The 27,641-nt window shown below is 41.2% G+C and overlaps 1 protein-coding gene across 6 annotated transcripts in view; it reads left to right on the top strand.

The window, feature by feature from the left end:
- The window catches only part of BCL11A (BAF chromatin remodeling complex subunit BCL11A), a 101,393-nt gene that overhangs the window by 61,681 nt on the left and 12,071 nt on the right, over positions 1–27,641 (top strand). For 4 of the 6 annotated variants that reach the window (XM_030557834.1, XM_030557837.1, XM_030557832.1 and 1 more), the window contains exon 3: positions 26,091–27,641. This exon is cut by the window's right edge. In XM_030557834.1, coding sequence (XP_030413694.1) covers positions 26,091–27,641 — 1,551 coding nt within the window. Of the gene's footprint in view, positions 1–14,324; positions 14,488–26,090 lie in introns of those variants that run through there. The other 2 variants (XM_030557835.1, XM_030557836.1) reach the window with 2 other exon arrangements.

Genomic DNA, 27,641 nt, shown 5'->3' with positions numbered 1-27,641 from the left:
TGCGTTGCCTAAATATTGCAGATGTCACATTACTGAAAGTAATGAACATTTAAATGTCTGTTTATTAACGGGTAAGATTGTCAGGCTCACATACAATATATATTAGCTGGAATATGTGACTGGTTTTCAACTGTACTTATCAAGGGTGTGTACCGGCTGTCTAAAGGAGGGTGTTTCTTCTAATCAGTAACATAACATGCTAATATCACACACACACACACTCACCCACGGTAAAGACTCTTCTTTTTCCTATCAGTTACTTCAGTTAGGTACAGGAAAAGGAGCTATTTGAGAGAAAGCTGGAAAGGTTAAAAAAAAAAGCCAAAACATTTTGTTCAGAAAGGAAGATACTGGCCTATCTTTTATCAATTACATTTTTAGGGCTTTTTGGTTCATGATATTCTCTCAGTTGTCCCCTAAATTGTCCTTATTAATCTTCCATCTTGTACAGTAGTAACACCAACTGATGAGGACAGAATTAATCAGCCACCATATTACCTACCAATCAATTTAGCCCAACAGGCTATTTCTGAATCCAGCAAAGGCTTCTGCTTTTTACATTGATAGGAACTAACCTCTTTGCTTCAGTTTTGACACTTCTGGGAAATGTGTTTATTTTTTGAATCCACAAAGATTTCCATTTTGAAGTAACATGAACCCTGTTTTGAAACTACTCCCTCTCCTCTATACACATAGTAGGCCAAATCCTTCTCAATAAATCGGGAGTAATTTCATTGACGTCTGTAACTGAGAGCAGAATTTGGCCTTGTGAGCTCACCAGTTCTGTGCAATTAGATTAGAATTTGGGGGAGTGGTGTTCAGCACTAAATAAACAATGCTGACTGTCTGCAGTCAAGTCCCAAAACAATGCAGATACCACACACTGGATTGTTACTAGCTCTATTTAACAGCATCTATTCCACTTATTGGACTAGATAATAAACATGGTTCTAAGAGAATTTTTTTTGTGGTAGGGTACAAAGCATGCAGTGAATAGGGAGATCAGACACCATTGTTTGGCAAGAATGCAAGTTCCAGAGGAGAACGCTCCTCTGTTTGGATTTGAAATTGTCAGAACATCAATTCAGCCTCCTTTGCAGTACTTCCTCCTATAGCCGGTGTTTTGTTTTGGAACAAGTGTTGGTCAAACAAGCTTTTGTTTGTGGTCAGTCACTTGGCACACAACAAAACTTCTGGTGTGGGACAATGAGGAAGCTGTTTTAGTGGTGGATAGGGGCAGCTGTGATGCTACTAAAAAGGAATACTGATGTAAAGAGGGTGCATTGAGCTTTGGAGAAGAAATAATATGGTAGAAATTGATTAGAAGAATCTTTAAAATCCAAATACTGTAGTTACATTAGAAATGTGTTTGAGGCTTCTTTTAATTCAGCTGCCTTCCCTCTCTAACATCCCTTCCTGGGTTCATATAATTTTGTATTTCTTTCTTTCAAGGTAACTGTTTTTTATTTGATGCTCTGGTTCTATTTTAATTCCCTCCTTTAAGATAGAGCTAGTTGGACAAAATATTTGTAATAGGATATTTAGGGTGTCTTCCATGTGCGGAAATAAACTATTTGTGGCCATAACATAGTTTAAAAGGAATTGTGTAAGTGATACTGACTTCTTTGTCAGCAAAAAACAAAGCAAAAAATGTTCATAGATTATATTACCTAAATGACATTACATACGTATGTCCTTTCTTTCACATTTCCTGTAATCCTGTTATGGCGTTGTCCCATTACCTCAAGCACTGTCATCTTTAAACGCTGTCAAATCTTAACTGGATTGCCAAGGACATAAGAAAAGAAACTAGGTGAACCTGATGGCAATTTCAAGCACACCATATATACAGTTCCCACCGCCCATCGCCGCATGGTGTATTTTCAGAGAAATCATTCAGGTAAAATGATGACTGAAGTACCTTTGCATTCTGTACTGAAACACATACAGTACCTTTTTATGTTCTCCAGGACACATCCCAAAAAAGAAGCATAATTATTTGTAAACAGTCAAAGTGATAACTGTTTTCTGGGATTAATTTGATGGGCCTAATTCTCCACTGCTTTGCTCCTCAGGCCTGATTCTCCTCTGCTATGTACCTTATTTCACCTGTACCAGTCATTTCACCACCTCTTAACAAATCAATAAGATTACAGGACTGTTTTCCTCATCTGTAAATGGACTACCTAAGGTGCAAGGCAGTGGAGAAACAGGCCCAATATAAGCAGCAGCAGGAAAAAATGCTTGCTGAAAAATTACCATTTCATACTCTCTTTTAGGAAAATTTGGGATGATGCGGGCTCTTGTGCTTTGCACCATTGAAGTCAATGGGAGTTTTGCTATTGAATGCAGTGGAAGCAAGATCAGGGTTTGTTGCGGGGGACTAGGAGTTAAGACTTCTGTGTTCTAATCCCAGCTATGCCACTGAGTCACTGTGTGATCTTGGGTAAATGACTTAATGTCTCTATGCCTCTACAGAATGAAGAGAGCACTACTTACCTGGCTATTCTGAGTCTTAATTAAAGAAAATTTGTAAAGCACTTTGAGGTACTTGGATTTAAGGCGCGATGAAGGACAAATTCTCAGTATTAATGTTGTTACTGATTTATTATATTATTACTAAAATAACGTTGGACACCACAAAAGAACCCCAGATGTAATGCTGTAGTTTTTCAGTAGCTATAGTTGCAGCAGTAGACAGGCAAATGGTGGAATTAAAACTAAGCCACCTATTTTAGAAATGTTCACTACTCTTAAACTTGGGGAATGGAGAAATGGTATGTTGAAGGGATTGTCTATTTATCATGGCAGTCCGTATTGTAAGGTTTATAGGAATAGCAATGATAGTAAGCTTTCAGGTATCATTTTCTTATATGCACATGCAGTGTCTAGCTCAATGGGGCCCTGATCCTTGACTGGGGCTTCTAGGTACTACTGCCATGCAAATAAATACAAATAATAATAATTAATAATAACCTGAAGAATTCACTTTAGATGGAAAGCTGGCCCTGGTGAAGTTATTGACTTCATTGGGGACCAGGGGTTTCTCATTTATCTCTGATCTGATTGTGTAGTGTATCACAAGGATATTCCCAGACAGCAGTGTTACCTCTGGGAATGTATTCTCCATTAGGAAAGACAGCTCCCCAGTTTCCATATAGGCAGCCAGAAAGTTACTGCACAGAGTATTAGCCTTATACTCTTTTTCTACATATTACATTGGTGACTTTCTACATTTTAAATGCCAGACAAGACTGTCAGCTTCAGCCCTGCACTAAGTGCGTGAAATTCCACTGAAGTCAGTGGACTGCCCCTGTTTATCAGGGCAGCTCCCAGGATGGGGTAGGAGGTGGGGGTACAGAATACAGATAGGACATTTGTCCCAAGCCTGGTTTTTGATGGGGCCTTGCAGTGTCCTCATGCGGTCTGTGCTTTTGGATGAAGAGCAGGCTGTCTCTCAGTGTTGGCTCACAGACTTCCCTGACCCTAGGACAGCCCGGCTTTCCCTGCCCAGGGCCTATAGGATGGCAGGTTACAATCCCTCCAGGTAGATGCAGGAAGAACCCCTCTCCCTCCATACTCCATTCAGTATGAGTCTAGGAGGGTTATGTGTTTTGTTGAGCCAGGCATGAGTGAGAGGTTGAGGGGGGCATGCCAGGCACATGTATGTGGGAGAGAGGTGGTGTTATGAAGTGTGTGTGTGTGTGTGAATAAACAGTGTTTGTGAGTGTGTGTGAGGGGGCTTCCAGGGGTGAGTGGTGTGTGAGTGTCTGAGGAGGGTTGTGAATAGAACACGTGCAGTGTGGGGAGTACTGAATGAACTGTGTGTAGGGGGTGTACCAGGTGTTTGGATTCTATGTGTATGTCCTGCGTGGGGATGCTTATGTGTGGTTGTGTGGGAGGAGACTGGGAGGCATCAGCCTGGGCTGGATATGCTGTGAGACATGAAGGAGATAGAGAATGAATGAAATGTCAAAAGGAGGCAAAAAAAGCATAAACCTACTGCTGCAGGGGACACTGATACACTTTGTCTTTTTTTGGTGCAGAATACATACCGCCTGTAGTATGACAGATACAGCCAGGCCAGCTGACAGAGGGTTGCGGGGGAGGAAGGGGCAAAGGGTGGAATTGCCCAGGGCCCTACCCAGTTTAAAAGGGGCGTGTACTTCATTGGCTGCCGCTGGGAGCCCCTGGCCCTTAATCACCTGGGTGGGCCAATGGGCTCCTAGGCATGTGCGACCGCTCCGGGCCCAGTGGGCCAGCATGATTTGCTAGCACGGTCAGTCCCGAAAGTGACAAATTTGTCACTTCCACCCCGAGCCCCGCATCCCCATAGGGATGGCCCTGACCCTGTGGCCCGGAATTGCTGTCAGCGGTCCTGGAGACAGCTAACGATATGCCAAATAGAGGTGACCTAGTGTTATGAGAGATACAATTACAGGGTTTTCTCTCTTAACTTTTCTTACCATGGCTGTTTGTAATTAGGGCTAATCCTCCCTTGTAAGCTTCTTTTTCTGGGATACTCTCCATGTAGGCATATAGCAGAGGTTCAGCCCTGCCCAAGCTGCAGATTCCAGAGATACTTGTTGACCTTTGTCTCTGTACTTTAACTAGACACCCCAATGCCCTGTGGTCCCTGTGCAATGCAGCTCCTTACGGACTTGGAATCCTTGGGAGAAGCCAAGGAGAGGCTTCTCTGAAGCCAGTGGAAGGAGGTGGCACTCTCTCTTCGTCCTCCAACTGAGTTCCATAGATGTGGGCTCTCTTTGCTAGCATAAGTAGAGGGGGAAATGAGGCCTTCATTTCAATTGTCGGTGTATTTGTAAGGTAAAAAGGTGGTGGGGGTGGCAGAGAGCCAGGAGGAGAAATCTCTCCTGGGTGCACAGGAACTATTCTTTACTGAGCGCCGGCAGCACTCAAGTAGCCCAATACAAAATGTGAGGTGCAGATTCTGATGCCCTTACTCTCAACTGAGTAGCGTCTTCATCTTCAAATTGTCCTGCTGGAATCAATAGAGCTGCTCATGGAGTAAGGTGATATTCAACTTGAATAGGAGTATTGTAACGTGAGACAGTGGATAACGTGAAAGACTGTACAATTAATCTATCTATGTTTTTTGTTTTCTGATACTACCTATTACTGGTATGTAAGTGCTCACAATTAATAAGAACATAAGAATGGCCATACTGGGTCAAACCAAAGGTCCATCTAGCCCAGTATCCTGTCTTCTGACAGTGGCCAATGCCAGGTGCTCCAGAGCGAATGAACAGTACAGGTAATCATCAAGTGATCCAGTCCCTGTTGCCCATTCCCAGCTTCTAGCAGACAGAGGCTAAGGACACCATCCCTGCCCATCCTTGCTAATAGCCATTGATGGATCTATCTTCCATGAATCTATCTAGCTCCCTTTTGAACCCTGTTAGAGTATTGGCCTTCACAACACCATCTGACAAGGCGTTCCAGAGGTTGACAGTGCATTGTGTGAAAAAATACTTTCTTATGTTTGGTTTAAACTCACTGCCTATTAATTTCATTTGGTGACCCCTAGTTCTTGTGTTATGAGTAGTAAATAACACTTCCTTATTTACTTTCTCCACACCACTCATGATTTTATAGACCTCTATTATATCCCCCTTTAGTCATCGCTTTTCCAAGCTGAAAAGTTCCAGTCTTATTAATCTCTCCTGTTCCATAACCCTAATAATTTTTGTTGCCCTTTTCTGAACCTTTTCCAGTTCCAATATATCTTTTTTGAGATGGGGCAACTGTATCTGCGTGCAGTATTCAAGATGTGGGCGTACCATGTATTTATATAGAGGTCTTATTATCTATCTTTTTCTTAATGATTCCAACATTCTGTTCGCTTTTTTGATTGCTGCTGTACACTGAGTGGATGTTTTCAGTGAACTGTCCACAGTGACTCCAAGATCTCTTTCTTGAGTGGTAACAGCTAATTTAGACCACATCGTTTTATATGTATAGTTGGGATTGTTTTCCAATGTGCACTACTTTGCCTTTTTTCAACATTGAATTTCATTTGCCATTTTGTTGCCCAGTCATCCAGTTTTGTGAGATCCTTTTGTAGTTCTTTGCAGTCTGCTTGGAACTTAACTATTATGAGTAGTTTTGTATCATCTGCAAATTTTGCCACCTCTCTGTTTACCCCTTTCTCCAGATCATTTATGAATATGTTGACTAGGACTGGCCCCAGTACGAACCCCTGGAGGACACTATTATTTTCTTCTCTTCATTCTGAAAACTAACCATTTATTCCTACCCTTTGTTTCCTAGCTTTTAGCCAGTTACTAATCCATGAGAGGACCTTCCCTCTTATCCCATGACATCTTATTTTCTGTAAGAGCCTTTGGTGAGGGACCTTGTCAAAGGCTTTCTGAAAATCTAAGTACACTATATCCACTGGATACCCCTTGTCCGCGTGCTTGTTGACTCAAAGAATTCTAGTAGATTGTATTTTTCCTATAACAAAATGTTTGTCCTGGTAAAAGATGGGGCCCTCTACCTCTACAGTCTATATCAGATGATTAAAAAGTCCTTATTTTAATTTTATTCTTCCCCACCTGTCAAAGCTTAACCCATGCCTAACGCCAATCCTCTATTTCTTGTTTGAATGGTGACTCGTATTGTATTCCTCTGAGGGTTATATGCATTTGCCATGTGCCCAGAGCCTGAGCTTTTAGGAATGGTATATATCTAATCTCCCACCCTCATGACAGCCAAAACTTTGTTTCTCACCACAGATGAGTTTTCCAAGCTAATGGGCCATATTCATCCCTGGTGTAATCCATTCATCCCATTGATTATCTCTCCTACTCCAATATCCACATGGAAAAAGTCTTTTGCTCAATAGGAAAATATACACTTCCATGCTACAGGAAGTACCAGGGCCAGATTCGGCCAGTGGTGTATCCTGACTTCAGTCACCATAGACTCTGGTGGAAGATGCTCTTTGGCAAAGTACCTGCCAGCTACCAACTGCTGAGGTGTGGGGAGAGAGCACTGGAGAGAAGTAGGACTTCAAAGTGAGTGTCACTGACTGGAGAGGGGGCATGACCAGTGTAGCCAGAGGGTGTGCTGATTAAGCACATCTCTTCAATAGTCTCTTCCAGTGAGGTTCTCTGGTGCCTCCAGTGTGTTTTAAAGCTGTTTTCCCCCAACAACAACCTCCAGGAAGAGATCTCAGTCTACTGTCCCTTGGAGAAAATCCCTTTGGGGTGTAGGAGCTTCCCTCCCTGTGCGTGTAGTTTACACCTCTCTGCTTCATCTAGCTACTAAGTTAATACATTTTTGGCTCTTCTGCAAGACGTTTTTAATTCTTGCCAAATCTGCTAGTAACAGAATATTTGATTGGATTGTAAAAATTATTGCCACTAAAAACAGTTAAATCTATCTATATATCACTGCAAAAGTTTTGGCTGCAAGAACAACAGTGGGCCTGGCTTGCAATTTATTAATGTATGTATTATGTTTGAGTTAGAGAGGGAAAGATCAGACAACACATTTATTTCTAAAGGCTGAGATAATGTAGAGATCTATGTGAAATCATTGCCGAATCATATTAATGGTGGAAAATATCTATTAGATCATCTCATCCCTTTCTCTGCCAATGCTGCACTGTTCACGAAGGTTAATCTTCTAGTGTATGCCACTCATTCACTGTGTGACTGTCGCATGTCACGCAGCCATGGGAGTTTCACCACAACTTTCAGCTTTATTTCTTGTATTTCCATAGAGAGGTTTTAAATTTTTTGTTGTTGTTAAGAAATGTTTCCTCCAGTTTTGCATTTCAATTTCTTTCTCCCAAGTTGTGTCTGAAGGTCAAAACATCAATAACTGCTCATCTGTTTTATAAAGATGCACGTTGAAAGAGTTGTAAAAAATGCAAGTTCCTGCATGAACAAGGAACTCTGTCTTGCCGGGCCTAGTGGGACTGGTGGATTGATGGCTAGCAGGTGCTGTTGGAGAGCCTTGTGTTGGTTTGTGTCCCAGCAACCCCTTTCCTGGACAAGGTGTGATTATCTAACTGGGCAAGGAGCAGCTCCTCAGATTCACTCTGTGGGCAGCAGTAAGGCACACACAGCTTTGGCGTTTTTATGCTTGTTTATGTAAACACAATTTCTACAAATATGTATTTGCTTTGTCTTGAAAGTCTCTGTTTAGACAGCTTCATAAAGGCCGATTCTTTACCTGGTGCTGTAATAGTAAGAGCTGTTTTAGGGCCTGGTGTCACCCCCGCTGAACAATGTGAGCCCAATTCACTGTTACCCTGCACCTTGTGTAGGCATTTATGCAAGTGCAAAGTGGATATGATATGCCACCACTCTGCTTGGCACTCACTTTTCATGAATACAAAGGCATATGACAACAATGAATCGGGCCCAAGGGGAGCAGGAGCAGGCCTTAAAATAGTCATCACTGTGTATGAGCAATAGATTATTTTCTGAGTTACACACTTTTTCTATTTTAATAAGTTTCCAGTAACAATTAGATCATTCCCTAGACGAGTCACATGACACATTTCATTATTTAAAAATCCAAGCAGCAAGCATGCATGCACAGACACACACACAGAGCAAATAAACAAATACAAAGCTCCCATTTCCTTCAGTGGGACCAGAACTGGGCTCTTAAATTTAGTTTACCTGTGTGTATAATTTAACACTGAACTCTCCAATTGTTTCTACACTTAGAGAAGCACAACAACAATTCACTACTGGGCTAAGCAGTTAGTACACCGAGTCTTTTGTGTGTCTGAATTATGACCTTCCCCCTCTGCAAATGTGGTCTGCAATAAAAACATGGACTCAATCTTGGTGCAGGTGCAGCCTCTGATACCTGATGTAGAAATCAGGAAGCAAAAATCAAAGAGGGGTTTCTGTTCCACAATTGCTGCAGTTTCAGTGCAAGCGAGTCAGTCTCCGTAAAACACTTCCCTTTCTCATGAGTGCTGCTCGGCGAGATTTCTAAATAAACGAGTAACCTGAAGTTTGGGCTGAATGTGACACCCACTAAGAAAAAAAAATGGAAATTAGAGCTATTTATAGTGGTAAGCGAATGCCGATTTCATCAGCTTTTGTTTAATGTGAGGAAACAGAGTATACGAGTACGGTAAACTTACTTGTAACTTCTTGCTTAAGCTGGCAGGAGTGATTGAATTCCCTGACACTGTAAAAGTCTGGACAACCCTGCCAGCTTGTGGAAGGTCAGTCCAACAACTGTCACATGGAAAAGCATCAAAAGCATGAGCTGTCGATAGTGACCTGCATTTGCAGAAAATCCGAGGGCTTTCTAATTAACTGAGGATCTCTAAATTAGAGCAAAGCCGCTTGACAAGCCCCCTCATATGCCTTAAGTGTCAAGGCGCAGATAATCATTACATCTAACAAGCTTCTGATTTTTAACAGTAGCTGTGAGACTAAATCAGCTCATAATGGCTCAGTTTCAAAACGTTTCAGTGCATTTTTCATCTCTTATTCTGAATTTATATTCTTTGTTCCCTGCTCAGATATTCTGGTGCTTTTCCCTAATTTCAGGCTTTACCTCACAATGGCTCCACTTCTCTTAGTCAGGCAGCTCATTTGCTTGTCATTTCTCACATATGGGCTCCATGGGCAACATAACTCCATGTTGGTTAGTCATGATTCTTTTCAACCAATACATTTCACAGATTTGCTCCATCCTTCCACCCCATGGCGAGCAAGGAAGGGCTGCAGAGTTGATGTCATTTTGTAATTTAAAAAAAAAAAATGTAGACTCAAGCACCTGTCTTGCAAGATGTGAGATGTAGTTTTACTTTTAACCCTCAAAAAATTGGTATCTATAGATCTGCTGGATTCTGATCTCGTTCATTCTGTTTTTACAGTGGTGTAACTCCACTGACTTCAGTGGAATTGCTCATTTACACCAGTGTAAGGGAGCTCAGGCTCAGGCCCGCAGAATCTGAGCTTCTCCTTTCAACTTTATTCATAATCTGCTAAGAGGATAAATATTTAAACTGGCTCCATCATGCATGCTGGAACAGCTGTAGAGAAAGTGATGAGGGGAACTTGCTGCTGACGTGGTTATGTAACTCCCCTCACTGGTAAAGAGACAGGCATACGGCACGCACAGAAAGATGGCAAGATAGACTCATATGTAAGTTGTAATAAAGAGGAGATAAATACCATTCAGGAAGGAAGGGAGTTAATGAACAACTCTTTGGGACTTCTCTGCATGTGTTTATATTCAACTACTTATCCATATCCTTGTAATTATTGAAATAAAATATAATAAACCTTGATGCTTAATTTTTCTTCTAAAAATTTTCACAAAGTAATCAAATCCCAAAGTGCATATTGTCTTCCAGTGGCTTTGTCGGTAAATCAGATTTTTACCATTTATCTGCAAAAGTTAGATTTAAGCATCCTTACTGTAATGTTTGAAAGATGAACATTTGTTTCAGTGGATACTGTGCCAATCAATAATCTTCCAGTTTGACTCAGCTATCAATTATTGCTGCAATTATTTATCTAGTTGGATATTTAAAATGTCATCAGAAACAGATGATTACATATTCCAGAAAGCAAGGCACTGTATAATCAGATGAACTGAATCCAGTTAAATGTAGTGTGGTACTAACTTGTCCTTCAGAGCTGAATTTTGCAGCCGCAACTGAAACAACGGCTTTCTGCACTGTTGTAAGGAAACAGATCTTAACCTTGGAACACAGTATGTTATTGGGGTCGGGTAATACTTAGATAGAGGAGACCTTGCAAGCCTGGAAATTGAATCAGCCTTACTGACATAAAGAAGCATTTTTTGGTATATTTTCATTGGATTTCATCTGCAAATCTATAAATAAGAAATTCTTCTCTTTATCTTCCTTTCTGTGACTTTAAACTCCTGAAACCTGAAGCACTGAATTTTAAAATGCTCCTTTTGTGTTCCTTGACTGGATATATGGTAAATACTCAGTGTGCCCTGAAAATGCAGTAAAGCTATAGAAATTCCTTCATTCTCACGTTCCCTAAACCCCACATATTCTGAGCATTATATCATTTTCAACTTCAAGGATTCTTAGATTACAAAGAGAAGGCAGAATAATACAAACAAGACCATAGAACTTTATGATATCTTTTGTCCTATTTACAAAGAAAAAAATTAACAACTCTTTTAATACGCTGTTGTGCAAGTACAAAACCGTCTTCTGTAAGGGTCAGCCCTTGCTGTAATTGCGGCTCCAGTGACATTGAACTTGTTCAAGGACATAATAAGGCTTTGCCTTTCCAATAGATGATCTGTGGACAGAGATACTGATTCTGGGAACCTGCAGAACCCCTGGCCGAGATGGCCCAGTTTATCAGATGGTGCCAGAGTAAACCTGGGCTGGTGGAGTCAGCTGCTATCTGAGTGCACTGATTGGTGAGGAAGGGGAAACTGAAGCAGAGGAGGGGCATTACAAGAGGGAAGGAGAGATTGAGAGGATCTGTTTGGGAATGCAGGGGAAGAAGAGATTGAGAAGACAGTTAAATAGCTGTATCTCCCAAATCCTGAAGTTGACCCTCAGTTAGAATTATGATCTACAGAAGCAAGCCCAATCTAGTCTGAAAAAATTAGAGCAACATTATTCTAAGGTGAGCATTTTCCCGTAAAACTTTGGCATTGAGAACATTTAACTGGGTAAATTGAGTTACACAGCTTGTATGAGCAGCACCAGGGCCTGTATATATACCAGAACTTCTCCCCACATAATATCACCCTTGTCACTGCAGCTCACAATACTCATCTCCAGCCTTGGCGAGAATGTGGCTTTTGCAGCCACAATGGAGCACTGTGGGGCACCTGTCACAGGCATTATAGCCAAGGGGAGATGTAGTTATAGCATGGGCATACCCACATTAGCTTTAACCTAGCGAGTATGGGTAACAATTATAGTGAAGACATGGTGGCATGGACTAGCATCCCAAGTATGTACCCAGGATCCCTGGCAGGCTTGTACTGGGGAGCTAGCTCACGCAGAAGTCCACACTGCCACAGCTTCACTAGTAGTGTTACTGTTTTAATTATATCAAAGCTAGTGTGACTATACCTACCTACGCTACAATCAGACCTTCATTTACTGTGTAGACATAGCCTTGGTTGTGGAATACTCAGACATTCAGAACACTGCCTCCAAGAGTTGCTACTACTATGCTATGGTTGCAATGGGCACACTTCTTAGTACTGGTTTCCTAGCACTAGCAGTAGTGGAAGGGAAGTAGGGTCCTGGCCAAGACCACCATGCAAGCCCAGCCTTGCGATCAAGTATTACAAGCAGCAATATTCCAGCTGCCACCTGAGTGAATGTATTGGGCTAAATTAATTGCAGGTGCAACTCTATTCACTTAATACACCAGGGATAAATTTGTTCTGTTATGTTTACTAACAAAACAGACTGTGCCATGCAACTCTATGCTTTAAATGTGCAATACAAAAAGTCTATTCATAAGTGAAAGAATTTATACTTATTTAACTGAATCTGGGATGACATTAGAGAAATAGAAAATGACGTAAAATATTGCAGTGCATTCTCTACAAAAATAAATAAATAAAGGCAATGAGGGATGGGCACTACCTCTGTATAGATTTACTCCAATGTACTTACTCCAAGTCGCTCTAACAGTGACCAGTGGTGTGAATATTCCATCCAGGGTCTCTCCCGGTGAGCAGAGATTGAGTGGTTTCAAAATGTCATCTCAGTTCGATTTCTTCAGGAGTGCCCAGTGTATTGCATTAGCATCCTTCAGCAATTTCCTATAGCGTTTAATTGGGTTGTAAAGCATTCATAGTTATGCTCATTAATACAAAATCGTGTGACTATGTTTCTGATCTTGTATTTGTGAGAAGATATTTTATTACATATATATAGTATGTGGGCTATTAATATAATGAATATAAGTAATTAATAATTAAAACTAAAATAACAGTATTAGCAGTTTCAAAACAAAATAATGTAAAGGTTGGGACGTAAACCTTTAAAAAAGGGAATATGGAATGAAAGGCTAGAAATCTAGATCTACCTTTCCCTCTGTGTTGTGCTGAGATGTTGCTGAGGTCAGAAAACATTGCATGTTCCTATGTGTCATCATATATGTCTTTGCACCTCTGGACAAAAACACTGTTAGTGAAGGATGGGCATGACAACTTGGGTGTATTTCCTGCTTTCATGAGATAGCTCAAACCCATAGAACCAAATTTTCTGGATGCTGCCACTGTGCATCTGCAATGGTGAGTGCAAATGGGCCTTTGTGTGTACACTCCAAGACATCTCATCCATTTGCACTTGCAGCATTCAGTTTGCCCATGTTTGTGAAAAGAGAGCACTGAAATTTTTGTGGTTGTCCCTTTTTACTCATGGCCAAAAATTTAGCCCATGTAGTTTTACTATCAAATCTTGTAGTCCTCCTATTGATGTCAATCAAAGTTTTGTTTTACTCTAATTATTTGTATTGTAGTAGCATCTAGTGATCACGACCTCTCTGTGCTGAAGAGTTTGCATTCTGAATGGATAAAACAGTCCAAGGAAGAGTGGAGAGCCTTGCCTAATGTCATACAGTAGGTGAAGGGCAGAGTCAGGACTAGAGCCTAGATTGCCTGCATGCTAGGCTACCCCATATCCTTTAGACCATACTGGCTCTTGAATAAAGCTTGCAGCAATTAATGGTTAGCATCATTTTAACATGCATTTTTATGCTTTAGTATCCTCTGCCTGGTGTTCAGGTTCAGTACTGTTGGTGTTAGAAGGGAAGAAAAGACTAAAAGAAAAAGGGAACTACCAGAAAGAAAAATAGGAAACAATTCATCATATAGGTGTATGAGAAGGAGCACAATTATTTGGAACTTTTCTGTAACTCTATAATTACACTGTATTTAAAAAGTGAATTATTAACTTGATTGTCCCTAACAGCCATTGGGTAAATACATAATTATGGACTGTTGACACAGGGTATTGTTTACTGCATAATCGGGTGACTGCTTTGAAGGAGCTTTGATGCTCTGTCGGGTCAAGGCTTACATGAGATTTCTTAGTTGATGGGTCATTGACCTGATAGACCATAATGATTCTGAAGGAGAATGTATCTGTCTGTAATGTGTAGATCTAGCTAGAGGAGTTTTAGTTAAGGCCATTTGGGTGTCACTCCTGTTTAAAAGTCCATTCATTTAAAATGATTATAAATTTTTAAAGGAAAAAGAAAAGCCATACTGGGAAAACTTAGTCATTGCAACAGTAATAATCATTTTTGTCTTTTTAAATAGCAAAAGTGATCAGATGGCATTAGGGACTATGGGCCCAGTCCTGGAAAATCCTTACTCATGCGAGTCGTCCCGTTAAAGTCAGTTGGAAGAGAGCTGGAAAAGAATCTGCACGTCAGGATTTGATCACTTTGTGAATTTTTTTAGAAGTCGTGGGCCAGATTATATCAATAATGAGTTCTGCTTACAAATCTGATGGTACGATATAGTCCAATATTAGACTCTATAGTTTATATTTTGAATTAATGGGAGTGCATATGTTGAAGTCTGTATGTCTTTCTATATTATTTGTATTTCTCTGTGATCTTAGTATTTAAGTACAAACTACTTATGTTTGCCAGATCTTATTTGTTCGAGAAATTTCTTTTACAATTTATTTCAAAGCTGAATTTTAAGCACCAAATTGTTGTCTGAACTCACCAACTGCAATTTGCTTCCATTTGCTACTAATCGAAAAGTGACAGATTTCCACCCCCAAGTTTTAAAAAACACAAAATCATTCCCAGACTAGTATCTTCTTGCCAAGTTGGAACTTGAAGCAGTTTTTTTTTGTAGCCAAATAATAATCGCCTTGAAAATGGTGGCAGACATTGAGGTCAGGCCAGTATCACTGGCAACCCTACAATGCTCCTGAGAGACAGCAGAAGCCATCTTCTTTTTGCCAAGCACTGCAGCTCAGGCAAGAGATCAGTTTCAATTCTGGTCTTTGTGTAAAATTAGGTTTTAGTAGATTTTTTTTTTAAGCGAGTAACAAAAAATACAAAGTATTTTGACACTGGAAGTAAAATGTCCACCCACAAACTTTCTATTTTCCCTGGAAGGACCTGATCCCACACACATGGGAATGGACTAGAGTCTTTCCATTGACTTCAGTGGGCATTGGATCAGGCCCAAAGCTAAATGTATGCTTATTTATGCAGCTTTTTTCCTTTGTTTCTATGTGAGGTGTAAACATGGGCTACGTTTCATGTGAAAATAATTCTGCTTCTTCTCTCACACCAGTTTTACACCAGTGTTTTTCTGTTGACTTCACTGATGTTACTCCTGATGTAGGGCTTACTCCAGTTCTCACTGACTGGAAGTCTTCCCATTGACTTCAGTGGGCTTTGGATCCGGCCCTTGTGCTTGCGGAGCTGAGAAGAGAATTATTTATCCTTAATTAGAGGTCCAGGGAGCTCTTGCCCTTTTGCTCTCTGATGATGCTGTGTAGTTGTTTTTCTGGAAAGAAGAGGTAGCATTAGAGGAACCATACCCATTCCTTGTTCCTTTTCCTAGCCCCACTCCCCACTCTTACTTTCGCTCCAAATAACCCTCATTTTCCTTTCCAGGCTGTTAGACTTTAAATGTATGGCAGGCGATAGGTTCTGTTTTCCTTTGACCTTCCCGATAATGCTGCTGTTGTCTAACTTTAAATAGTAAACCATTATCAAACTGCAGCTGGACTACTGCATGGCCACACCCCTTTAACTTGGAAGCTGTCAGCCTCTTCCTCTGCTGAAAGGATGTCGGTTTGCCATAAGGGCTGCACCTTAAATAGGCAGAAGTCTGCTTTCCCTGGACAAAGGTAAAGGCAGGGGAGTCCGGAAAAATAGACTTGTGGCTGCTTGAGCGTGGTGCTTGGGTGTTTATTGGATTGAGTTTGGAATTCTCTGTTTGGATATTCTTCAGGGAGTCACCCTTCTGCAAGTAGCATCCTGTCTCTTTTGTGTTCCTATTCCACAGAGAAGGAATAAAAGGCTTAGTCTTTCCCACCTGTGCCCTGTAAGCCTGTTTTTCCCTCCTAATGAATTCATAGTAGTTGTTCTGCAGCACAAGTGAAAGGCACTCAAATACCATAGTGATGGGCGTGACAGAAGAATCTGAACAGAACAGCATAGTAATACTTTAGGCTCTGTATGACAGAAGGCCAAGTAATACTGTTATCAGGAAATATAAAGAGATATAATCAATTTAAAAGTAATATTTTGTTTAAATATATAATCCTTATCTGCTGAGTCATCCTTCCAGATATTAAAATAGAAAGATAATTACCACCATTACTTGCTTTTTTATCATTTATGCTGCTTGTACTTTTTCAGTTTGGACAATGAAAATAAAATACCTGTAAAGCTGGTCAAAACTTTTTGCACAAAAAGATTTTTTTGGTGTAAAAAAATGGCTTTTTTGGAGAACAAAACATTTTGCAAAAATTTATTGAAATTAGCAATTTCAGTTTGCTTTTTGAAATGTTTTCGTGATATCTTTCTTGACATTTTTATTGCAATCATTTTAGAAATTTTTCATTTCACAAAATCTTGGCTGCTAGTAAGAAGTGAGTTTTGGACAACGAAAAATTTCAATAAAGATTTTGCTGAAGGCATCAATAAAATATGCATCAAACAGGTCATGGAAAAGTTCATGAAAAACAAAACATGGGGCCACGCTGACTTCCACAAAATGAAACAACTTTCAGATTTTGACATTTAGCACAAAATTGTTTGTTGTTTTTCAATCATTTCTACTGCTCAGTTTCACTTTTGTTTATAATCAGTTTCAAGTGGACTTTACTTTCCGATTCTCATAGGGTTTTTTTTTTTTAATATATACACTGGAAACTGTACTTGTTCATCCTGATCTGGTGTTGCATAATTTTCTCATGTGTCTTACCTGTGTTTTTCCGTTAACATTTAATGATGACGATGATGACAATGATGATGATAATAATAATAATAATTAATAGGCATGATTCACTGCTCCATTACACCAGTGTTGAAGTCAATGGAGTCAGAGTGGTATAACAAAGTAGTGAATCAGACCCAATATTTACTAAAGGCCCTCCTGCCAAAAAAAACCGGTGCTATACAGAAATTATAAATGCTAGGTTACAGAGAAATGACCCCCTCGCCCCCCGAAACCCCCAACAAAACAAAACATACCACCACCACCAAAACCCACAGCTATTTATAATTCATTTATGATGGGCCAGTATAATAATGTGTCTTTTGCAATCTGCTCAATCATAAAGAAAAATCAGTATTCAGTTAGCTAAGGAAAAAAAATCATTGTACAATTACAGTTTCCCTCGTCTAAGTCAATGCTCTTAACTATTAGGAAAAGATGACTTATGAAAAGTGGGTATTTTCCCCTCAGTGCTTACAAACAGAAGTAGGTTGCAGAAGACTCAGAGGGTACATCTACACTGTTGTTGGGAGCATGCCTTCCAGCCTGGGCATGCCTCCTCTAGAGCTAGCGTGCTAAAAATAGCAGCTTGCATGTTGCGGTATGGGTGGTGGCATGGGCTGGTTACCTGAACTTGGTCCCAGAGGGGCAGGCAGGATTGTACTCAGGCAGCGAGCCTGTGCCACCGCCTGTGCTGCAATGTCCACACTGCTGCTTTTAGCGAGCTAGTGTATGTCTAGGAGGCATGGTCCCAGCCGTAGAGTAGACATACCCAGATTGAGCATATCTCTCTTCAGTCTCTGTTAGCTTCCTGTGTCCCAGTCGTTTCAGTTCTAAAGTTTTAGTTGAGGGATTTCAGCAGCGTGCATTTCCAAAGGAAAAGATATTTGACAAGCCAGATGGAGAAGAGATGAATCAAGTACAAGTGGTAACAATTAACTCTGTTTTCCCTCCACCCTCTTAAATACTGTAATGATCCAAAATTTATCAGCCTAAAAGCAAGCAATCATTTGATATTAAAGCAGAATAAAGAAATTCTGGTTTAAGTTCAAACTGTCCCTCAATTTTTTGTAAAGAGGGGAGGAGGGTGGAAAAGTATTTGTTATAATTTTCACATATTCAAGTCTCAGTAACATTCTATTTTTTGCATGTCTGATAACAAAAGATACATGTGATCTATGCAGGAACCTACAAGAGCAACACGCTATTGTAGTAAGTAACCTTGTAAAGAAAGGAACCTTTTCCTATAAACCCCAGTTTTGCTAGGCAAGTGTACATTTTATAAGGAGAACAAGGTATATTTTACACTGAATACCCCACCACTGAGGGCTATAATGACAACACTTTCATGTGCTCTTACTGCTAAGCTCGTAGAAAATATGCAATGACCTCATTTGGTGGGTATTCATTGCTTTTGGGAAATCAAAACTTGTCAAGGTGTCTCCAGTTAGACACCAGAAATTGAGTCCTCCTCGCCCCAAAAAACACCCTAGTTTTGAAAATTGAGCTCATAATATTTATCCATGATCAAAACATTTTTTTTTCCTTTTCATAATCCCCACAAACGAACCACAGCAACAGAGCAGCATATACTACCTCACTGAAGCCTGCAATTTGACACCCTTTTACATACCTTTAGACCTGGGAAATTGGGAAGTGTCCAAATGATCTTTGCAGACCTAATTCGATCTCATTTACACCAGTGGAAAAGTAGAGCGAGTCTGGAGTCTCTGGTGCTACTTCAGATTTCTGCCATTATCCTAAGAGGTGCTGAGCACAAGTGCCACTGGGACTGGGTTCTTAGCACATCTGAGGGAGATGGAGAAGAATAATTTTTTCAAGATTCTTGTGGGGATCTCACCTCTCCCCAGGTTTCTTCAGCACCCACATGCTTTACTCCTCAGGGGCTTCGTGCATGGAGTGGTGGGTTGGCTGAAGGCAGGTCCTGTTGGGGATGCACATTGTCTCCCCTGGCACCCAGAGCAAATGCCATTGTAAAGGTTATTCAGGCTCTGTTATAGTTTCTGTGCTCTCCCCTCAGTGGGATACCCCTTCATGTCTCAGTGGTTGAAGAACCCCAGGCAACACCAGCTGCAGTGGAACATGGGGCAGAGCTGCTATTCCTTTTGGAGCCTATGGCCTGGTCGACACTAAAAAGTTAGGTCAACCCAGTTATGTTGCTCAAGGGTGTGAAAAATCCACACTACATTGATGGAAGAGTTTTCTGAGGGAGGTGGATGGGAGAACCCCTCCCATTGGCATAGGTAGTGTCTACATTGAAGTGCTACAGCTGGCTGCTGCAGCTCTGCAGCTGTAGTGTTTCAGGTGTAGACAAACGCTCAGAATCAGCATGAAGTCACAGAGCCCCAAATGGTTTGAGGGCTAGAACCACTGCATCTTCTTCAGAGGGGCAGACCCGCCCCACCAATGGAGAGAACTCTGGGAAGGGGAATCCTTGCAGAGGTTTCCTCCATGTGCATCCCCTTTCAGGATGGGAGTTACTGGGAGACAGAGAAATGGCTCTCCGACTGGGATTGTGGAAATGCCAGGCCTAGCTGTACCAATTCATTTTCAGCATCTCCCAGAAGTATAGAGCTCCAAATCCTGGTCCATCTGGAGTCTAGTTGATTTGCCATTGACTTCACTGGGAGCAGAATTTGTCCAGGGGGAATGTTGGTGGCTGTAAAGGGAATGCTTTGCAATCTCCACAGGCATGTAGTCTGGTCCTCCTCTTTTACTATTCTCCTATGTGTTTTTGCTTGTGAAAACTCTGCCAGATGATGGACTGAGGCCTGTATTTCTTCTACTATAGGGTAGTCTGGAACAGAATGTAGCCAGCCCATATGATGCCCTATCATAGGTTATGTATTGTGCGCATGTTTAGTGCCTTAATTTGGGGTCCTGTACAAATAAACTTCCGCATTGTGGATGCGGAACCTCCAGTCACATCAACAGGACCCCGCATTTGCCATTTCATTGTCATGGCTCGTAGAATGCCCAGAGATACGTATGTGCTGTGATAAGCTTTTGTGGATCTAGCTTTTACTTTTAAGAATTGAAGGACACGCTTCCCAAGCCCACTGACATATACATGCATATTATTCCATTACTCACTTGGCACTGGAAGCATTCATATGCCTAGCTCCAAAATGAAGTATTTTTCAGCAGTGGCATTTAACTGACAGCTTCTCTTCCCAGCTGGCGTCTTCCCCAGCACCTTGTCTGGCTCTACTGCTGGTGGCTGTGGACATGCCTATGGGTCTGGTTCAGAGTCAACTATATTGTGCTTCTGGATGTCAACTTCCTTTGACTCACGTAGCAGTGTAAAGCATTCGAATTTGCTCCACTAAATACATTTGCAAGTACAGCAAAGAAGAAATGTCTTTTTAAAAAAGCTCTGTTTAGTGCTAAAAGCAGATGCGCCTTCATATCTTATTTAGTAAATGTGTGGACTGCCCTTAAAGGCACTCAAATGCCAATATACATTCCATTCACTTGTTAACATTTTTCACATCAGGAGTTTAAATCTGTCACCCACACATTCCCCAGTTAAATCACCTCTTTATTTGGGGGGAAGGGTTAAAGACTAAAGTTTTGTTATTATTTTAGGGAGATGGAACGATTATTTTAGAAATGCTAAATACTGTTCTACAAAAGTGCAATGCAGTTTCTTAAGATCTGTAGCTAATAATTCTCTGGATGAGATGTAAAATAAATCGATGATTGTCTTCAAGTGAAATGTTTATTTAATATTTTTCTAAAGAAATTGGGCCAGTGATGTTATTGGGCCAGGGTTGAATTTAGCCCATTGTGTTTATTTTTTATGTAGAATCCCTGCAATGCGGTAATTCTCCTAGTTGTGGGACAGAAGAGTTTATTTCATCAATGAACAGTGTCACAGACAGCCACAAAGCCACAGAGCAATGTACTGGCACTGCATGGTCCTGTTTCCGTCTGCGCAGCATGTCATGTCTGATACAGCAGTTTGTTGTAAACCTCACAATGCAATATCAAGGCCTCTTACCACAATCCTTTTGTGACTCTGTGCAACTCCCTTGTCCACAGTGGGCTAGATCCTCCACTGAGACGGAGTTCTGCTTGGTGCAACTGCAAAGTGGGTAAGGGGGAAAAGGTGGTAGCCTGCTAACTTTGTGCTTTCTGGAGCTGCTGGGGCCTCTTTGGCCACCAGCTTGAGTTAGAGCAGCCAATCAACTACTCTAACTTAGGTTGGCATGTAAGGGCCTGCACGGGGCCATTCTGCTGGCCAGGGAACACTGGAGAACAGCATGATCTGGCCACACCCCCTCCCACACCTAACATGTCCTCTGCATCAGGAAGGCTGACGGGAGGGGCACAGCTCAGAGAAGCTATAGCATAAGCCAGAATCTGGCCCAGTATCTCCTCTCTGTCCTCATCCCGTTAGAGTGTGGAGTGAAAGTGAAGTGCTTCTCTTCTCTCTCTCTCCCTCCTTCTGTTTCTTTGTAAGGGCAAGGAGGAACCCAGCTGTCTTCAGTCCGCTGAGCCAATGCTCTCTGAGCTGTTGTGTGGGTTTCCAATCAGCACTGTTTGCTGTGCCTGAGACTCCACCCTGGGACCTGGATCACACAGGAGAGTGTCCCGAGCTCTGGGAGCCCTTAGGCTGGAGATCATGGTTTCTCCATGGCACAAGGTGTAATGGAAGCGGCTCCTCCTCTGAAAGTGTCTTTGCAGAATACATGTTCGTTGCCCCAGAGCTGAATTCAAAACGAGTGTATTTTTAAAAAAATCATGAAGGAAATGACGAAGGTTTCTTGTTTCAGTTTCACAAGTTCTCCTGAAAGCTTGTCTGGGTTAGCAGTGGGTTAATACATTAATCCTTCCACACTGAAGATTGGGCTCAAGCCCTGCTTTAGTCCAAGGTGCGTTTGGTGGTGCTCTCTCTCTAGACTATCCAATATGACAGAAAAATGGGGGTATTTCTGCCGATCTCATCCGAATCAGTACAATGCTGCAAGATGTAATTGCAGTACTGCTTTGCATGGGATAACATCATGTATCACACTCACAATGCAGTGTTTGAACCAGCCCCCGGGCTTTGTGGGAAACTATCCAGTTTCCTCCTCTCATGTTCCTCCTCTCCCTGTTGGAGATTTTTAAGAGCAGGTTAGACAAATACCTGTCAGGAATGGTCTAGATAATACTTAGTCCTGCCATGAGTGCAGGGGACTGGACTAGATGACCTCTCGAGGTCCCTTCCAGTCCTATGATTCAATGATTCTGTGTTTTATGATCACATACCCTCAAACGGCTGCCTTTACTCATGTCCATATCCTGTCTATCTTTCCCTTCCTAGGCTAACTTCTCACCTGTATGTGGGATTTCATGGTGTCTCTAGTGATCCTAACAGGGTGGACTATAGTGGGACCCATTAATGTGAAGATCCAGGCCATGTCTTGGCCCATGGACCATCAGTCTTCTGGTCCAATAATCTTTCTGTTGAGGTAGGGTTAGTGGGAGGTGCTGCTAGAGCATATTGAGGTCTGCCAGGGTACTGCAATAGTGGCAAGGCAGAAATCCAAGCATGCCTGGAGCAGTTTGATTTGTTGTGCAGCGTCCTTTGATTTGTTTGGTGTGCTTTGGCTGGGTTGGATATGGGCTTCATTTATGTTTAATCTGTCATTTTGTCCCTCTAGTGACCATGAGCTCTGCATGAGGATGTCAGAACAGCGAGTAACTGGAAACAAATTCAGCCATAATCCATCACTCTTCAGATTTAGCCTGAGAATGGGCACCGAGTAATAGTTTAGTGCATGTATCCTGGCCAGACCAAGAGCACTCACACAACACCCCCAAACCCAGGTTTATAACAGGATCACCAATAATCGGAGTGACATGAGGTGCATAGGGTCTGGGTGTATCAGTGGGGTATGCACTGAGAAAATCCTGGTCCCACCCTGTGATACCCCTAATGCATCTCAATGAGTGGAGACCTTTAGTAGTGTAACTGAACCCCATACGTTTTGGAGGTGGAGGATTGGGGCCTCCTTGATTCCACTTATGGTTCTGGCTTGTCAGGGGTGTGCAAAAACAAGGGTTTGGCCTGACTTGTTTATTCACATTTTTACTTCTAGGTCTTGATTCTGTCACCCTTATTAAGACTGAGTAGCACCGTGCCCTTCAACTAATCCCACTAAAATGAATGGGTCTAACGTGAAGTAAGGTACTGCTTGGCGTGAGTAAAATTGGAGGCCTGCTCCTACTCCTACTGAAGTCAATGGGAGTTTCGTCATTGACTTCAATGAGAGCAGCATAGTGTCCAAAACCAGGAGCTTTATCCTGACTGAGTGGGAAAATAGGGACTTTTGTGCCCAGAATGTGGTGGTTTAAATACAACTCTCACTTCTTCAATGATAGTATGTGGATTATTGCCATAATTTGTATAGTTTGATAAGCCTGTATCAGACTGGAACATACCTCTTGGTGGTAATATGGTCAGTCAATAGCCTTCATTGTTAATCAAGCACTAACAGACAAATTAGAAACTCTTTCTTCAAAGCAGGAGGTAAATCACTGGTGGATTTTAGCTGTTTCACTGCTTTGTCTTATTTCCCATTTTATATTGCTCCATTGAAAATGTTAGATTGGTTAAGGTTAGAGAAGTGATGTAAATAAGCATTATTTTAAATTTAAATTATTATCCTGATTACCAAACATGAATGCTGAATTGAAAACTTGTTTTTCTTCAAAGCAAATGAAGAATAATATTACATTTTACACTTCAGTAAATCAATGTAGCCCTAATTTTGCCATGCAGGAAATCAATTCTAGTCTTTATAACAGTCGAAGATGTTATGAACAAAGTAATTTTGCAAATGATGGCAAGTAACACATTTATTGATGACTGTACTTTAGGAATTTAAAATTTGTGAGCACTATAATATAATATACTGCACTGGTAGCTGCTGAGTGAAATACAGATTATATGGTGAAACTGTAATGCATCATTTGCTATTAGTGGACTGGTAATAATTACCAGTTTCAAAGCAGCTTTTTCCATGTAATCTTTAGTCTCAGTCGTAACAGCCCTTCTCATTGACATTATGATTACACTAGCTGCCCTTATGATCTAGAATATCTAGTTGATGGGAATACTAAAATGTGATAGTGAAAACTGTATGTTGTATCCTTATTATAAGATAAAATGCCATTTTCTCTGACCTAATATATAAAATAGAGAAGCAGGGGTAGCATTGTATTGTTAGCATACTGTAGCCTGATCATGTAGTTTGTGGTATATTGTTAAAAATTTCCACTTTATGACAGCAAAATAAATGAAATTTTCACATTTAAGTCTTCATGAGCACAGGAATATGAAAGTCCAATTGAATTTTGTTCTATTTCCAGCAGATTTAAATATTTATCTGTGCCTGTATTCACGGCACACGCTAAACACCGCAGTGCATTTTATTCAAATGCTGGCTTCAATTGAAGAATGAAATGTTAAATATTATTCCAAGGGCTTTTTAAGTGACTAAAGTGTTAAATGCCTGCTATCAGTGGTTGAATCTCTTCTTACTCATCCAATTCAGATTGTCAGACTAAATGTATAATAATAGAAGAACCTGAAGGCACCAGGAAAAAACGGCTATGGGTCACTATAGCCAGAACTATAGGCTGCCTGTCTCTCATATTCACAAATCATTATTCAATATATTATATAATGAAAATATTCTTATAAAGCCTTTTCTTTTTCTTCTTTGAAGTGAGGAGGAAAACAAGAAGGTTGCTTATAAAATGATACTAATGTCAAAATTTTCTTTCCAAATCTTTTCTGTCCTCCCTCCCTCTTCCTCCACATTAGGCAACTGTTTGAAACCTAATTTAGGCATCTACCATCTAATTTTGTAAAGAGGTTTTAACCACGAGTGGGTTATATTGAGTGAGATTATAAATGCATCGTCAAGTAAATTACAGGTCAGACCAGGAGTACATTATGCAGTCAACTACCATTGTAAGCCTGGCTTGTTTTTGAAGACCGTTATATTTTTGTTCCGGAGCAGACCTCAAGAGCTTTTGTTTTTAAATCACTAGCTAGCAACTCTATGAGAACTGTCAGGTTGGACTGAACATTAATTTTTGTTCTCATCTTTGTTCTAATTTCAATTTACCAATAGTTTTCAGTGAAAAATACTTACTCTGGCGAAACTGGATTATTCTTAAAATTACAGCATTCAATAAAAATACACTTGTCTCCTCCAGATTGCATATGATCTCTTGCCTAACCCCCTCCAGAAGTCATTCATTTTCCTTGTTTTGCAATATATTTTGTTGTGGCTGCTTTCTTGTGCCATTATTAGTTAGCTTTTTGTTTAGTTATTTATTAGTCAGTTGCTCTTTTATAATGTCCAGGTTATTGCTGAAAATAAATTATCACGAATTAGAGATAGTTAGCTACTTGCCACAGTGCTGCTTACCATCCTCAAATTCTTTTCAGGACTAGAGAAATAATGTGACTCCAACACGGTGTGCATCCAGGCCTCTTGGCTACTGCCCAGATATTTGACTAGCTGAACTGCATCTTTCTGTGTCTTCATCTTTTTTTTTTCCTTTTTCTTTTTTTTTTCCAACTTGAAGCTGACGCTCTGCTAAGGGCATGAGATGTTGTCTAATTTTCTACATATTGTTAGTCTCAGAATAATGAGGAGGATGATAATCTAACATTTCTCATCTTCCTTAGCTATCGTTGCACTTTGGGCTGCTTCTTTGAACCAATGTGTCTGTTTTTGCATTATACCTTTCATCAAATTATTTTTAATTTTTTTTTCATTTTAAATATTAGTGAAGTAAGATCAAGGTATCTGTGGAGCCATAAGTAGAATGAATTTACTGAATCATCTTTTTGATGGATCTTTAACACTGTTATCTGATCACATACTCTTCTGTTTGTTAGGGAAAGAAAACAGGCAGGAAATCAGTTCAGATTTGATATGGTTAAATGTGCAAAATCCCCTCCCCCATAACTACTCTTAGTTAGATTTCTGTTTCTCCAGTTTAGATTTAATGTTGGGGAAAAAAAGATTAGAAAGAAAAAAAGCAACAACCATCAATCATTGATAAGCAGTTCAGTGATTAAACATTTATGCTGCTGTTGTATTATTTTGCAGGTAAAGATGAGCCCAGCAGCTACACGTGTACAACTTGTAAACAGCCTTTCAACAGTGCATGGTTTCTCTTGCAACACGCACAGAATACTCACGGATTAAGAATCTACTTAGAAAGCGAGCATGGAAGTCCCCTGACACCGCGGGTTGGTATCCCATCAGGACTAGGTGCAGAATGTCCTTCACAGCCACCACTCCATGGAATTCATATTGCAGACAATAATCCTTTTAACTTGCTAAGAATACCTGGGTCAGTATCAAGAGAGGCTTCAGGTCTTGGAGAAGGGCGTTTTCCACCCACACCTCCTTTGTTTAGCCCTCCCCCCAGACATCATTTGGATCCACATCGCATAGAACGTCTGGGTGCAGAAGAAATGGCTCTTGCAACCCATCACCCTAGTGCCTTCGACAGGGTGCTGCGACTGAACCCCATGGCTATGGAGCCACCAGCTATGGATTTCTCCAGGAGACTTAGAGAGTTAGCTGGAAACACCTCCAGTCCACCATTGTCACCAAGCCGGCCCAGCCCTATGCAAAGGTTACTGCAGCCATTCCAGCCAGGCAGCAAGCCACCATTTCTGGCAACACCGCCCCTTCCTCCTCTTCAGTCAGCCCCTCCTCCTTCCCAGCCTCCAATAAAATCCAAGTCTTGTGAATTTTGTGGGAAAACATTCAAGTTTCAGAGTAATTTAGTAGTACACCGTAGAAGCCACACTGGAGAAAAACCCTACAAGTGCAGCCTCTGTGACCATGCATGCACTCAGGCCAGCAAGCTAAAGCGTCACATGAAAACACACATGCACAAGTCATCCCCCATGACTGTCAAGTCAGATGACGGGCTCTCCACAGCCAGCTCCCCAGAGCCTGGAACCAGTGATCTCGTCGGCAGCGCAAGTAGTGCTCTCAAATCTGTCGTGGCCAAGTTTAAGAGTGAAAATGACCCCAATATGATTCCAGAAAATGGAGATGAGGAAGAAGAAGAGGACGAGGAGGAAGAGGAAGAGGAAGAAGAGGAAGAGGAGGAGGACTTAACTGAAAATGAAAGGCCAGACTATGGCTTTGGCATTAATCTAGAAGCAGCTCGTCACCATGAAAACAACTCCAGGGTTGGTGAGGAGAACCGTTCTATGCCAGACGTCATGCAGGGGATGGTCTTGAGTTCCATGCAGCACTTCAGTGAGGCTTTTCACCAGGTCCTCGGAGAGAAACATAAACGAGGGCACCTGCCTGAATCTGAGGTACACAGAGACACTTGTGATGAAGACTCAGTAGCTGGAGAATCAGATCGCATTGACGATGGCACTGTTAATGGCAGGGGATGCTCGCCTGGTGAATCTGCCTCTGGAGGTTTATCAAAAAAGCTGCTCTTGGGTAGCCCCAGCTCTCTGAGCCCTTTCTCAAAACGCATTAAACTTGAGAAAGAGTTTGACCTGCCTGCTACAGCTATGCCTAACACAGAAAATGTTTACTCCCAGTGGCTGGCTGGGTATGCTGCCTCTAGACAGCTAAAAGATCCATTCCTCAGCTTTGGAGACTCCAGACAATCGCCTTTTG

Source organism: Gopherus evgoodei, chromosome 3 (genome assembly GCF_007399415.2).
Source record: "Gopherus evgoodei ecotype Sinaloan lineage chromosome 3, rGopEvg1_v1.p, whole genome shotgun sequence".
NCBI lineage: Eukaryota > Metazoa > Chordata > Testudines > Testudinidae > Gopherus > Gopherus evgoodei.
Note: the sequence above shows the minus strand (reverse complement) of the source record. Positions and strands in the feature narration are given on the sequence as shown.